We start from the raw sequence: 14,762 nt of genomic DNA on the forward strand, positions 1-14,762 counted from the left end.
GTGATTATAAAATGTCTACTTGATTCCTCGTCAAACTTTTCGTAGGAGCCCGAAGTCTGGACAAAGCCGAGGGGTCTCCGTGATGATGCCGGCATCAGAAGGGCCGTTCGTGATTGTGAGCGTGGGCCCATATGTGTTTGGATTGAAAGGGTCGTATCATAACTTCAAGGCTTACTCGCCCTTGGCCTTCTTGATGGGGTTGCCGTCCTTGTCGACGAGGCCCTTTTCGCGCATGACTTTGAGGGCGTCGTGGATGGGGTCGAGCTCGGGCATGGGGGGACGGTGCGAGTCCCAGTAGTTGTCGGCCCAGGTGAAGTACTGGCCGTAGTTGCAGGTGAAGAACATGTGGTGGAGGGTGTGGTGGGCGGGAGAGTTGATGAACTTTTCGAGCCAGTGGCCGGTGATCATGTCGCCGTCGTGGATGAGGATGGTCCAGACCTGGACGAGGGCGAAGAGGAACATGTAGAGGTGCTTCTGCATGGGGCAGATGTAGACAAAGATACTGAAGGGGTTAGCGGGTGAAGCTTTCGAGAAGGTTGGAGGATGCTCACTGGTAGGGGAGAGACTGGAGGTATCCGTCCACGGGGTGGAAGGCGATGGCAGCCCAGGGCGTGGGAACTGATGTTGTTAGCTTGGTTCTCATGATGGTGTAGGAAGGCTTGACTTACTAATCCACTTGTGGTGAGGCTTGTGGACATACTTGTAGATGCTGGGGTGGTGCTCCAAGCGGTGAATCCAGTAGATGCCCAGATCGTTAAAGACCATGTAGAGGAGAGTAGACACGCCGAGCCACCACCAGCCGTACTCGTCGATTCTGGTGTACAGCAGACTCTTGCCGCGGACCTCGCCGAGGAAGAAGGGCAGGGTGAGGAGGTCGATGATGGGGATGGCGAAGAAGCTCGACTGGATCTCCTGACGGATCTGGTTCTTGAGGAAACGCGGGTGGTACTCGAGACGACGGTCAAAGATGAAGTAGTATGACAGGGCGGCCGAGATGACGTAGATTATGGACGCGCCGAAGCCGGCGATGAGGAGGATGGAGGCGCACTGGCGGTAGATGTTGTCGCGCGCGAGCGACGAGCCAAAGTTGAGGGAGTAGGCATCGTCGTAGGGCGTCTTTGAGGTCGAGTCGGTGAAGCTGGTCGTGTTGCTCGAGAATCCGGAAGACGCCGGGGAGGATGAGGATTGTTGGGGGAAGAAGTAGGCGTATCCGTAGTCGAAGACGTAAGGGTCGAGGATCTCGAGGAGGAAATCCATGATGGGCGACGCAACACGGGAGAAAGAACCAAGAGCAACACAATCCGCACTCAATTGGCTCTGTCCAAGGTGAATTAAAGAGTGAATTGTTCAAGTTGAAAAGGGTCGCCAGTTTTTTTTCTTTATTAGAGACCCTTCTGTTTTCGTTCGGAGCCGGGGTTTGGCGGTGTCCGTTCAATTAATTTCCCTGCACCGGCCCACCAGGGGTCGTGCTTTGAGGGGGCAAAGCATCTCTGTGCCTGGATTTTATCTTGATCTTATCTAATGATTGGAGCGGGGCCTCGCCAACCCGAATACGAATTAGATGCCGAGCGCAGATCTAGCCAATCATTTTGTCTCAACAGCTCCGGAAGCTGGGCTGCCGGATCATGCAATCCTCCTCTTCGTAAAGGTCGCTGCACGCCGCTACGAAATCAGGCCCGAGTTTCTCGTCCAGCTTTGCGGCTTCTCCCGCCCATCGCGCATTGTCCACCGGCCACGTCTTTCCCAGCGAGCGGAACCCGTTTCTGAGGTACAGGCCATGGCCTTCGGCCGACGACGTGACAAGGGTCGGAGCTGAGTCGGCGTCGGCCTTGGCGAGCGCGGAGCTTAGGAGCCGGCCTCCGACCCCGCTTCGCTGGTGGGACGGGTGAACCATGAGTTGGAGTACCTCTAGACTACAAGTCAATAAATAGTATTCAACAGCCTTTGTAGATGGAAACGTGCCGTAGTGTTTCTGTCCTTTGATAGCTTCTTCCTTGCACTTGTCCATCTCTGCATTCCTCTCATTGAACCGATCCCACAACTTCCTGAGGTGCTCCTTCGGCTCCGAGATGGAAAGCGGAGGTCCATCCCTTGTATCTTCCTCGCTCTTGTTCGAGTTCGAGTTCGCGATCTGGTAGATTATGAACCCCACGATCTCTCCCCCTCCTCTGCCACCACCACGGTCCTCCCTGGATCTTGGATGGCTCCGCGGTCTGCAATGCGGATGATGTCGCGTGGATGTTTTTTGGAAAAAGGCGGCGTAGAAGACGTGGTATCTGTTGAGGGCTTCGTAGTGGATGTTGGAGATTGCGTCGCTGTCGGTGAGGGTTGCTGGGCGGAGGGTGATTGAAGACATTGTTACTCTAGCCCTAACGAGTCAATGCAGCGAGGGAGTGTTCTACTCTGCGAGAGGATATCCTACTTTGATTCTATTTTATGTAGTTTTTCCTGTCGCGCTAGATTGTGGCCTTGAGATGAATGTCGCGTGGTTCCTGATGAGGAAGCTGGTTTTGGACCCGCATCGGTCCCGGGTGAGTCAATCGGTGAGGTCTGAACAGTCGAGCTTCCAACAAGAGCAAATGTCGATTAAAAGGCGTAGAAATTCGTCAGGGGAGCTACACACTCATAGAATTTATCTATTCCAAGTTCGAGACATCTTAGGGGAGTTGTCAGGACATGAGGCATGTGGGATAGAGTTGACCAAGTGGAGCAACCGATGACTTGCTTTAACGGCCACTACTTAGCTTGGTTATGTGTCTTCCCCAAGTTCCTCAAGTGAATTGACTAGCATTTAGCTAAGCTAGCTGCTGCATAGCCTGTGTTGTCGTATTCTAACCCTTAGCATACATGGTGAAGAGGCGTCCCGATATGGCTTTGAGTGGTAACCGGTTCGCACCGATCAAGGTAGGCTTTGGAAAGGGGTGGTGGTTCATACTTTCTCACACCGATTCGCAGCTTTGCACATGGAGAGGGAGGTTTGCAGGCAGGTATATGGTCCTTGGGAGGCACTTGTAAGAAGTATTGCGGAATGGACTCGTGGGTTAGGCACTTGATTCGCCTGAAGGTGACAGACACGCTCGACATAGCATGCGATTAGTTAAGAGGTGTTGTGTGATACTGCGTTTTATACTTTCCTCTGATAAAAATCCCTTCTTGCTAGGCACTTTGACCGACCCTCCGTTTGTATAAAGAGAAATGGTGATCGAGTGTGAGCCAGTCAGGGATTTGAGACTGCTGAGGCTCACCGATGCCTTGTTCAATACCCGAGGTGACAACATGACCACTTATACCTATATCTAATAGCATTCGTAGCATCTATCTAGCATAAATATGTAATATGAGCCTCAAATGAGGAGGTAATTGCTGCCTTTGATAGTTGTCTGTAGTCCCAACAGAGCAGCAACCGTTGGCCTGAATTGATTTGATGTGGGTAGTCACTGAACCGGTATAGAACACGATGGGAAGGCGGTGATACGAAAGCAATGGGCTGAAAAGCTGCAAGGATACAAGGGTGCTGCAATCTGAGATTTAGGTACGTATGTACATAGAGACACTAATAGGAGTGGGCCACCAGAGGGCAGCCCTTGCTTTGATCTGGATAAAATGAGGTGTTTTTGCTGACAAGGTAAATTCGGCTGACACGAATGGGCAGCCAAGAGGTAGGAGTCGATGAAAGGAGTGAACATGTCAGCATGTCAGTTTCCCAACCGTGTCAAGCACCTTTGGCTTGATCATCGCTACTAAAACAGGGACGAGAGCTGGACGGCATCAGTTGATTTACTGATGAGCTTGATCATTCATTACCTCCCTGAGCAGAACCGTGGGATAAGTCTTGCAGCATGGTCGGTTTGCATCAAGGTTTGGAAGACCAGGAACATCAGGGGAAAGCCTCAAACGAGATCCCAGCGTGCTTCCACCGAACAGATCAACTACAGAGCAAGATAGAAATGTGGCCACCATCGTTTTCAACGACTTGAAGAAAAAGAACAGCGGTATACTAGGCGCTGTTATAGCCGTTTCAATCTTACGCAGCCCATGATTGGCTTGTCTCTCGGTTCGCTTCCCAAGTTGGCAACTGGCTCAGGTTCTGAGATAAGAGTAAGCCCCTCTCTCTTGAGAACCGAACACGCGGGGTTCTGAGGCACTGGATTTGGTTCTCTATTTCAGGGTGGACTGAGGCTGCAGCATCTATGGATCGGGGCTACGTATCAGACTGTCATGTAACTTTGAGTGTGTTGATAATTACGGTCCCCCGAGAAGATTCAAGAGGCCTTGTCTGCTCACAGAAGACAACAGAAGAGAAATTCTACCGTTGAACAATTCCTTCTTCCTCTCTTGGGATTCCACAGTGATGTTTTGGATTAGCAACCAGCAATTAGGCAAGGTTCAAACCAACCTTTCAGATGCCCATATATATCCAACAGCTAGGAGGCACTGTATAGAAGTAATAACGGCACGCCATCCCTAAATGAGCGTAGAAAAGCAAAAGGGATACCAGATCAATGTACTTCGGGGGATCCAACGTTGCAGACGGCCTGTTGGGGGGCCTGGGCACCAAAGGAGTTGGCTGACCTGCAACGACCATCTGGGACGATGCTCTAGGGGATGAAGAAACCAGGGGACATGGAAGAAGGATATCAAGAAGCAGAGGAAGCAAAAAAAGACATACAACACCGGGGATTCGCTGGTCGTCACCGACCCAACTACTAATCCGGCGCTTCGCAGCTTGACTCTGGGGGAGCGGACGGGACCCCGTATTCTCTACGAGCTATGGTCGTATGTGGTGGTTTGGTTGGGAGAGTCGTCTGAAGAAGGGGAGTCGATGGGGAGTTGTATGCCGTAAGAACCTCGAAGGATTTCAAAGGGCGAGGTGAGGATCGGACTGGGACAGTAGTCAACATCTATCAAGACTGGTGTATAGTTGAGCGGGAACGAATCGAGGTTTTAAACAAGAAACAAGAGGTGGTAGTTGAGAGGAGACCGTGATATATTCTCTTCGTACATAGAACCGAAGCAGGACAACTATGACGTAGATGACGATCGAGCAGTGACATGGGTGGTTGTCTGATAATGGCCGGGCTTGTATGGCTCTTGGAAGGAAAGGACTACTTCGAAAGCTTGGACGAGCCGGTTCTGGCCTCGAAGCATTCGAGTAACCTTGGGTCGGGTCGAGTATTCGAGAATGATCGAGGGTGGTCGACGTCAAGGAGGAGCCAGGGTTCGAGTCTGGATGCTGCTGTGCCACAACCGGTCAGAATGCAACGCATCTGCATCAAAAGAGCAGCTTGATTCTCTCATATCGGTAGGATTCCGTGCCTTGCATGCTGTACGAGAGATGTGATCAAGTCCGGATCGATCTGGGGAAAAGGGTTGCAAAGATATGGGAACGCCAAGTCGGGAAAGGGGGAGAAGCTAAGTTGATATAGGTATAGAACAGACTAGCAAGGGTAATTATATTTGTTCGACCAATGTTTGGTTTCTTGTTTCTAAAGTGTTTTTGGTGAGTCGAGTTTCCAGCGGCTCTTACGACCCCAGTACGAGTTGATAAGCCTATTCCCCGCCAAGAATAACTAGGTTTCGCGAACGACATAGTCTCACCAGTCTGTGCCGTAAACTAATAAAATCACTCCCATTGTTAATAGTGATTTTTGCAAGAAAGATAGTAAAATACATCAACTCTGCAGCAATTTTCTGCATTTTTTAGAGTATTTCTGCATCGCACCACTAAGAACCGTGCGTGCTCCCATTTCTCTCGAGTGAGAACCCGGATGGACAGGCGTGCACCTTGATGGACACCCTGATGTCCTCTTTTCCTTGCAAAACACCACCCCAATACCGCTCTTGCTTGTACAACCGCACCCAAAATCGCCCACATGAGGACTTTGTGGTGATGGGCGTGCATTTCATTCACCTCTGTAGATCCTGAAGCGGCGTTGCATCCAGGAAGCAAGCCACGATCCAGGGGTGAGGGGGGATTGATAAGGCTGAGACTGGTTGTCTTTGTTGGTAAAGTGTGAGTATAAAGAATGAGGCCGCCCCGAGAGGTGTTTTTGTTCTGCTTCTCTCTGGGGATGAATGTTGTCGAGCTTTTACCAAGTACTTGTTGGATGGCCTATGGTTTCTTGGACTTGTTCTGAGGAACTCACTTTGAGGACCACCGTCCCTTTCTTCTCGACCCTTCAGTCAAGACAGCTCGGTCAAGAATCATGGATCGGTCAAATCGACACAGGTCTCCGATGAGACTGGCTCGTCCTCAACTTGAGGACGTTTGCCCATCGCCACGAGCATCTGACAGCCACGAATTCGCTGGACCTCTCGCGAAGCCCTTGGCACCGAGACGTCAACATCTTTTTGTTCTTCTCATCGTTCGGGAACTCTCCCGGGACGAAAAGACGGTATATGCCTCAATCCACATCGACTCGCATGGTCCAAGGACCCCATGGCCCCATTCCCACGGACGTGTTGCTCCCCGAGTCTGACGATGAAGGCTGAAGAATTTTCTTCTCTTCGTTTCTCTTACTCTCACCGTCTCGCAGGCAGTCTCCCCCACGAAGAAAGAGGATCCCCCGGCACGGTGTATCCGCGACGCGAGTTACAGGAAAAGAAACGTATCCCACGTTCTTCTCCTGGACTGTACGTCTTGACGGCTGCCTTCCGGAACGAGTCGAGTGTCGCGTGTCCTTGTCGATCGGGTTTGATCCGGGTCGTCGTCTCACCGTGATGCCTGCCGGAGACCATCCCAGACCCGAGAATGGCCGTGGTGGTTGGGGATGTGATGCAGTTGATGATGAGGAAAGCTGTTGTTGACGTTGCTTTCGTGGCTCACAAGCCGTAGGAAGTCAAGGAAGCAGACACTTGTCTAGAGGCAGAGGGTTTGCCTATCAGCAAAGGTCGACCATGAAGCCATGTACGCCTTGATGGATGGGCATTTCTCTCACGCCGAGGTAAGCGCCCTTTGCCATATCTCCTTGTCATTGTCAGTCAAGTCTCTTGTCAAGTTCTTCGTCTCCTGCTTTACCCCCATCTCTCTTCGGTCGTCTTGTTTCTGGTCACCTCTAGCCTGACCTCCCCTCCCACGCCCGCGTGGGTCATGGCGGCCTTGCCCCCTTTCCCATATCAGCTTTCTCCCCAACGCTGCGATCCTATTCACTCTCCCACGCTGGACCGCCCACACCACCCGATAGCCCGGTGGTTTCCCATGACTAAAATCCCATCACCGGGCGGCGTGGTAGTCCTACGCTTGTTGGTTCATCACAAAGTCACCCCCCGTTTGTCTCCCTCTGGACGACGCATCCCTGCTGTCGTCTCTTCTCCCTCCCTCGGCTTTCCCATTACTGCTCATCATATACACGCACGCCGTTAGAGCCAATAGCTCCTGGGCGTCCTTGTCGATTATCGACCCCAAGTACCTCTGGTACAACACACCACCTGCCCTCTCTCCCAGTCCAGCTAAAACCGTATGCGTGGGATGCATGCATAACGGATCCGGGTTACTTGCTGAGTCGTTCGCTCTGAGCGGTCCATATCCTGGGCTTTTGTGGTCCCATCCACCTTGGGATTCTCCATTCCCCGTTTCCCAATTATCCCTCATCTCATGCTGCGGCCATGTCACTCCTCACACTCCCTCTTCACATCACGTTGGCCGCGTGCCCATCACACTGGTTCGTCACGCTCTGCCGTCGTCATGTTGACTGGTTCACTTCGTCGAGCTAGTCGCAGTGTTTGCTGCCGCTGCCACCACTATTGCAATAGCGTCCATCTCGACGGCCGCAGCATCAATTGATGTCGTCGTCCTTATCGTGGTCATTCACGACTCCGGCTTCACCCATCATTGGCTCCGCCGTCCCCAGCACAACGGCTCCCATCCGGAGCTCCACTCGGCGGCTGTCGTTGTCAGAGTGCAATCCACACTCACATGTTTTGTCCTACTCGATCCCCATGTCCATCTTTACTCTGGTCCAATCTTGTCGACGTCTACTCACCCTGATCTCACCCTCTTACACGCCGAGCACGATCCACTGCAACACCCACGCCGTGTCGCCCCCCTTCATCCGGCATTTGAGGCCTCCTCATTTGTCCACGTACAGGAAGAGCCTGCCCGTCATGCCGAAGTGGGAACTGTGCCCCAGCCCGCCACGCAGGCAGGGTCTCCAAGTGTAACAGAGCTTCACCACCATGGCACGCCCCAAGCTTCAGCTTGTATTCACCGATGTGGACGACAGATACGAACCCATGTCTCTGCTCGGTACCCGGCTCTATGAGAACCGGGTTCCCATTGACGGCCTAGTCAACCCCCACCCAGAGCTTACAAGTCCCATCGCCATGTCCAGGTACCGTCTCTCGTACCTGGCAGCTAGCCTGAGCTATCGGAATCCGGACTCAGCTATAGGTGCTCGATACCTCGTTTTGGAACATGATCCCGGCCTCGGGGCAGCCCCTACGTGGCCGTCCCCCCAACTAGATCCCACTCAGAGGTCAGCAGAAGGCCTCACTCGCACGCCAATCACACCTACTCGAGAGATCCGGATAGACTTCGTCCCCACCCGCGAGAGATGTGCTCGGCATGGACCATTCGATTCTGTAGGATCAACGCTGCAGTGCGACACAATGCTCACGACGGTTGGCCGGCCGGCAACTTTGACAAGAAGCTCGTCATTGAGGGAGGCAAGCTTAACGAGGAGGACGCTGCATCTGGGCATGAGTAAACAGAGCTTGTGTGGGAACTCGAAACATGCCGGGTAGCTCGCACTGCAGAGGTGTGCTGCGGGAAGCTGTGCTCGAAAGCAGCGTGCATGGCCCCAGCCAATTACGGGAATAAGCCCTCCTACACTATACATGTGTATGCGGGGTGGGAGGCGTCGGTGCCGCGTGACATTGGGAGAGACCCCCGGGCCATGGTTGGACATCTCTTACACTCAAAGACGGAACTTGTCCTTGCACGGGGAGTGGAGCACCTCCCACTCCGACCTCCCACGCCCACGCCAGCATACGATGATCAGGCAACGGAAGAGGATGGTGGTTGAGACTCGAAGAGAGGGTGGGATGAAGGGGGAGGTCCTGCTCCGTCTCGAGCAGGTATAAGAAGGGCTCGTCCTCCCCCTTCAAATCGAGTTTTTGTTCTGCATCCAACAAGCATCCAGCACTTCAACACTCACATCAAACACTTACAAACATTTTCGAAGACTTTTCTTCACCAACAACCATCAACATGTCTCCCTGGTGAGCACCTCCTCATCAATGGCTCCTCGAGTCTCCTGGCCTCTTGTACAGAGGGCCTTGGCTGAGTGCCTTCGCTTCTGCAGAGTGCCTGGGATCGACTGGATGCCATCCATTCTCCTGATCATCTGGCTAACAGCCTACAGCTCCTGCTGCAACCACGACAACTCTGCCTGCAACACCTGCTCTTGCTGCAAGGTGAGCACCCAGCTAGTGTCTTACTCTACAGTCATTGACATTCACAGCACTAAATTTCCCAACTCCATTCAAACCGACAACACTCGCCTCTGGAAGCCTCCAGGCCTTTAACGGCCATGTCTCCCACGGATACGCAATAGGGGAGCATCCCCTCAACCGAGCAGAGTCGGATTGGCAATCAAACAATGGATTGGATTATTTGGAAGTGGCACAGAGACGTGCGAGTGAGCGACTGTAACCGCCATGGTTTTTCGAGGTAGCGCAGCGCTAGATGTGAATTGAGCCCGCATGCCTGAGATTCTTGACTCTCTTTTGTGATTTGATCCTTCGATTTGGCACTCCCATGTGATAAACTCTTCGGCACGTCGGCCTTCGGACCGGCTCGTGATAAGATCTGCCTCGTGGCTTCAAGATAGGGCGCTGTTAGCAGATGAGCTAGCGACGTCACACGGCAACGTGGAAGGAGGGCAGATGATTGCTGATCTGAAACGACGACCCGAGATTTGGCGATTAACCGCCGCAGCCGGGAGACGAACTACTGGGGGAAGCTAGTCTGATAGAGGAGAAGAACGATGCTGCTTGGGGGATGACGTGGGGGGGGGGGGTGGACGGGAGGGAGGAAGGGCCGTGTCGGGAAGTGGAGAGGAGGATAAGTGCCGAGATGGACGGTTTGGTGTTGAAGATTGATAGTGAGGAGTTGGTTAGTGGCTGTGGTGGTGAGTGACGGTTGATAGACTGCCGTTTCAAGTGTCTCTTTGCTTACCTACCTAGGTGGACTATACTCTGTAGGCATCCATATATATGTAAACTATAGAGATATCATAGCGTCTATTTGGGTCAATCAGTTTGTGCGACTACCCTACGACCATGAGCCTGATTATACAAGCGTATAGAGCGTAAGTTTGGGAGTGAATACGCCGTGAATCTACGGATATCTTGGTGAGCGGTTTAGGGTATTTGTGATGAACAGATTCCTTGGCAAGGCAGATTCAATCATTTAATCCAGCGAACAAGAGATATTTTAGAGATGTCTTGTTTGTCAAATACGTTAAAGATCTAAAAATACCTCGTCTAACGAATGGGCGCAGAATGACTGCACTTTGGGCTGTGTTGGGGCCAAGAGCTGAGATCAGCCGCTTTTGGGCATGTTCATGTTCAGCCGCGGGCGGGGTTGAAACCAAGGCAGCGACTGCGCCTTTCAACAGGATTTGCACAATTTGCCCGGTTAAAGACGCAGTTGTTGGTCGTGAAATCACAAATGTGTTGGAAATGGATGTACATTATCAGGCTGTTGTTCATGTTGAGTTTGGCTGGTGAAGCGCCCGGCTACGTCATAAGTTCATCCCGAGAATAGCTGCACTGCACAAGAAAGGCGTGTCTGTGTCTCCACATGATCATGCTCGTGACTTTGAAACACGGTCAAGGCTTGGAACTCTTCACCAAAAAACATGATTCTTCAAATTTGAATCCTTGATGATTAAACCGGACGCCAAACAACGCATCCTTTTGCTTTCGCGCCTCAATTGAGGCAGTGTCACAGGAGCCCCAGCCTCGTCCACCCAGGGTTGCGCGATAGCCTCAGGCGGCTGCTCATACATGAGCATAGACACACCAACACACCGCCAGCTTTTCGACCAATAGACACTGACATTTGTTGGCCTCGTCGGTCGCTGTGGGTTGTCTCAGCTGGCGCCATTCGACCAGACCACCAAGATTTCCTTCCTTCGGGCCCTAGACCCCAGGGGGAGGATCCATATCGTGTGAATCCTTGCTCTCGTCATCTCGCAAGCCAAGGCGAGCCAAGGCACGGATGGGATAGGATATTCTCCATTTTCTTCAAAGGCGACAAGACAAGGCAACCGCTTACCATCAACTACTTCATCTCTCTTGAGCCCGTCACGTTTGAGACAAAACTTCTCTTCTCCCTTCAGCTTTTGGCCCCCAACGTCTTGTCCTCCAACCCCGCCTCACCACCACTATCCATTCAGCGGCAAGCCCAGCCTGCACAGCCTTCATCTCGTTTGTCTCCAACGCCGTTCGCTTCACTAAACGCCGTTGGCTCTGGAGAAGCCTTGTCCGCCGGGGTAAAGGCCATCATCTCCCGCCCCTCTTGTCTTGACAAAACCATCTCGCTTGCTTGACTCGAGACTCTACTCTATTGCCGTCCTTCTTATATCGCCCCCCGACCGCGCTAAATTGCCCCCTAAAGCCCCTGTCTTTTTTTTCGGCGCCGGTGGGAAAAGCCATCAATCTCAGGCAAAGCCAAGAGTGGGACCCCGGAAAGCAGGAGCCGAGACGGGGGGTGATAGCCGTGAGACACCACCGGTTCGACCCCGAGAATCACGGAGCGTCCACGGCGTCTCCTTTGACTACAGTACTCTTCCGTCTTCACTCCTTCAGTCTGACATCATTTGTGTGCGCCCTGAAGCATAGCATCCGCCATCATGCCAGAGACGTTGGAGCCTGGCTCGCCCTTCACTACGCCACCGGTGTCGCCCGGCGGCGTCGAGAAGCGGCGATCACGGAATCCTCTCAAGAACATGATGCAGCATCTCACAGTGGATCCTCCTCCAGAGGATGAGGACCGACAGCCGCGGAGAACATCTCTCATCCGTCGCATCAGCTGGCGAAAGAGCCGCAGCCCTTCAGCCCATTCCGACAGGTCGGGCGGTCAGCCTCAGGATCCCAACCTTTGCAGGGCGTGCGCTGGCTGGGCTGCTGATATCGACTCTACCTTTGACACCATGGACGACTTTTTCATGAGGGCTCTGGATCCGGCAGCGGCAGACACCTTTGAAAACAAGGAGCACTCTATGGGTCGCTTGAAGGAGCTTGAGGAGAATCGCTTCATCACAAAGTGCCCTCTATGCAAGCTGTTTCTGTCCGTGCACATTCCCAGCGAAGGAGAGGGCGATTTGTACCTCTCTGGCTTTTCGAGCAGAGACACCAACTATCTCATCGACAGCCACATCATGTTTGAGCAGGGTCATGGAGCAAAGAACAAGAGCAAGGGACTCAGCCCTGCCTTTCTGGGCGTCGTACCCAAGAAGAGCGGCGACGGCGCTCTCAGCTGGGATGTGAGCGCCGACTGGTTCCGCGGCTCGGGCATGCTTTACCGGACCATGCCTGACACAGCACCGACTGAACTTCTGAGTGCGCGATCTGAGGGGAGGCATTCGCGGGCAAGCTCATTTACCGACGCAAGTGGTTGGCTGAAGCGTGGAATCTGGGGTCGCGAGCTTGAACAGACGATTGACATGTCCATCGGCCAAGACTGGCTACGATTCTGCGAGTTCTATCATCAAGGCCGTTGTGGACGAAAACCCATCACACATGAGATGCCCGGATTTCGACTTGTCGACTGCGCAAAGAACCCGCCAACGGTAGTGGATGCATCCATCACGGATCGATACGTCGCGTTGAGTTACGTGTGGGGGAACAAGAAGTCAGCTCCTGGGAGCTGGCCCAAGGTGATTTGGGACGCCATCATCGCTACCAAGGATCTTGGTGTCAGGTATCTATGGGTCGACAGGCTATGTATCGACCACACGCGGCCGGCGGAGAAGATGCAACAGATTGCGAGGATGGATGAGATCTTTGAGGGCGCTATCCTGGCTATCATCGCGGCATGTGGTGAGGACGCCGACTATGGTCTCCCTGGCGTGGGATCGAGGAATCGACCACCTCAGCCAAAGTACGAGTTTGTCAACTCGGACATTACCCTCGTATCGAGTCTTCAAGATCCTAGACTCGCCATCAAGAACTCGGCGTGGTACCAGCGAGGCTGGACATATCAGGAGGGTCTTCTGGCGCGTCGACGACTCATCTTCACCGACCAGCAGATGTACTGGGAGTGCGAGGGCATGTGTTGTCCTGAGTCACTCATCCTGCCGCTCGAGTTCTACCACGACATGGAAGAGCAGAGAATGTGTGACTTTATGAGGCCGGGTCTATTTAATGGTGTGTCATTTGTCGATGGCAGCTGGGAGCGATGGAAGAGATTGCCTGGCAAGGCCGAGGACCCCAGCACACTGAGCATCTTCCGAGAGGCGGACCAACATATCGGCAACTACACGCGACGCGATCTGACCTACGACCAGGACTCACTCAACGCGTTCCTTGGGATTCTGAAACGACTCGAGACTACGGTTGGTCCTGGCAAGATGTTCAACATCCTGGGCATCCCGGTCTGGGCACCCCAGCTGGATCAGGTTGTGCCAGCCACAGGTCTCCCACGCACTCGCGACATGTTTGCCCTCTCGACATGCTTCTGGCATCACAAGGACGGCGTGGTAGCTACGAGGCGTCCCCACATGCCTAGCTGGACATGGGCTGGATGGAAGGGCCCCGTCGACCTGTACTCGTCCATCACTGTCGTGGACCCGGACAGCAAGGCTCGGGAGCGCAAGTACAACGCCCACCACTACGTCACGGCGACACACGTGTCCCGCAACGACCCCAACTCCATCCGCTGGACGTACTCACCCAACATTGTCCTCGTCAACCAGGACGGCAGTGTGGCGTACGACTTTGGCGCCTCGGCCCTTGCTACGGGCATGCCTCCTGCGCCGCCGTCGCTACCTATCCGCCCGTATGGTATTCACGTGCCGAATCCGTTTGTGCTGGACCGGGTCAAGGCGCGGACGCACCCCGAGGGCTGGATCTTTAACCGGGTGAGCGTCGATGTTCGGCTGAGCCGGGGATCTGGGTCGATTCGGGAGTACATTGAGCGGCATGCCAAGGGAGAGCAGATGACGGTGCTCTGGTTCGTCGAGGAGTCGCTGGTGATGCTTCTCGTGGTGGAACGGACTGAAAGGAACGGACGAGTTGTGTGGGAGCGCGTCGGACGCATGCGCATGGGCTTCTCAGAGGAATCCAAGGATGTTGTCAACACCTTTGGAAGTGTGGAGAAAATGGTGGGCGAGCTACCCCTGAGAAGACTTGGGGAGGATATCGTGATTGAGTAAGCGGTCATTGAGTAAGGGGTTAGAGTATATACATGGTTTTTTCATCTAGGAGCATTGTAATAGTATGGCGATTCATTTTCGGATAGGAGAGTCATTCAGTCTTGGTTTGACTGCGGGTGGATAGCATAAGATTGTAACTCACACCTGGGGTAGAGCATGCGTCACATGGATTTGTGGCATTACAAATGGAACAAAAGGATGGTGCTGTGGCAGTTTGTTCTGTCGAGTTGAATAAGCGTGAAAAAGGGCGATGGGCATCGTCCGCAATGTTCTGACACGAGGGTCTACCCAGACTGTAGGGATGCCTGTTGATGCAAATACGTTTCTACCGTAGCAGTAATGTGTAATGGGTATCTATCCTAAACAGGCTAATCTCAACTG

General features: G+C 53.2%; 4 protein-coding genes across 4 annotated transcripts; 2 read left to right on the forward strand and 2 right to left on the reverse strand.

Annotated features, from left to right (window-relative positions):
• Positions 1 to 171: 171 nt before the first annotated feature.
• MRS44_009953 (uncharacterized protein) lies at positions 172 to 1,257 on the reverse strand (the record flags this gene model as incomplete). Its single annotated transcript, XM_046276556.2, has 3 exons — positions 172 to 502; positions 552 to 618; positions 669 to 1,257. 3 exons carry the CDS (start codon positions 1,255 to 1,257, stop codon positions 172 to 174), a joined length of 987 nt encoding a protein of 328 aa, XP_046131614.1.
• A 337-nt stretch (positions 1,258 to 1,594) lies between these two features.
• MRS44_009954 (uncharacterized protein) lies at positions 1,595 to 2,356 on the reverse strand (the record flags this gene model as incomplete). The annotated part of the gene is made up of 1 exon (XM_065620365.1): positions 1,595 to 2,356. One exon carries the CDS (start codon positions 2,354 to 2,356, stop codon positions 1,595 to 1,597), a length of 762 nt encoding a protein of 253 aa, XP_065476138.1.
• Positions 2,357 to 7,594: 5,238 nt separating this feature from the next.
• On the forward strand, positions 7,595 to 8,705 carry MRS44_009955 (uncharacterized protein; the record flags this gene model as incomplete). Its single annotated transcript, XM_065620366.1, has 4 exons — positions 7,595 to 7,661; positions 7,714 to 8,111; positions 8,164 to 8,474; positions 8,531 to 8,705. 4 exons carry the CDS (start codon positions 7,595 to 7,597, stop codon positions 8,703 to 8,705), a joined length of 951 nt encoding a protein of 316 aa, XP_065476139.1.
• A 3,153-nt stretch (positions 8,706 to 11,858) lies between these two features.
• MRS44_009956 (uncharacterized protein) lies at positions 11,859 to 14,381 on the forward strand (the record flags this gene model as incomplete). Its single annotated transcript, XM_046269999.2, has 1 exon — positions 11,859 to 14,381. One exon carries the CDS (start codon positions 11,859 to 11,861, stop codon positions 14,379 to 14,381), a length of 2,523 nt encoding a protein of 840 aa, XP_046131609.2.
• Positions 14,382 to 14,762: the final 381 nt, after the last annotated feature.

The sequence above is a fragment of the Fusarium solani genome (assembly GCF_023522795.1).
Source record: "Fusarium solani strain SB1 chromosome Unknown bctg00000006, whole genome shotgun sequence".
NCBI classification, from domain to species: Eukaryota; Fungi; Ascomycota; class Sordariomycetes; order Hypocreales; family Nectriaceae; genus Fusarium; species Fusarium solani.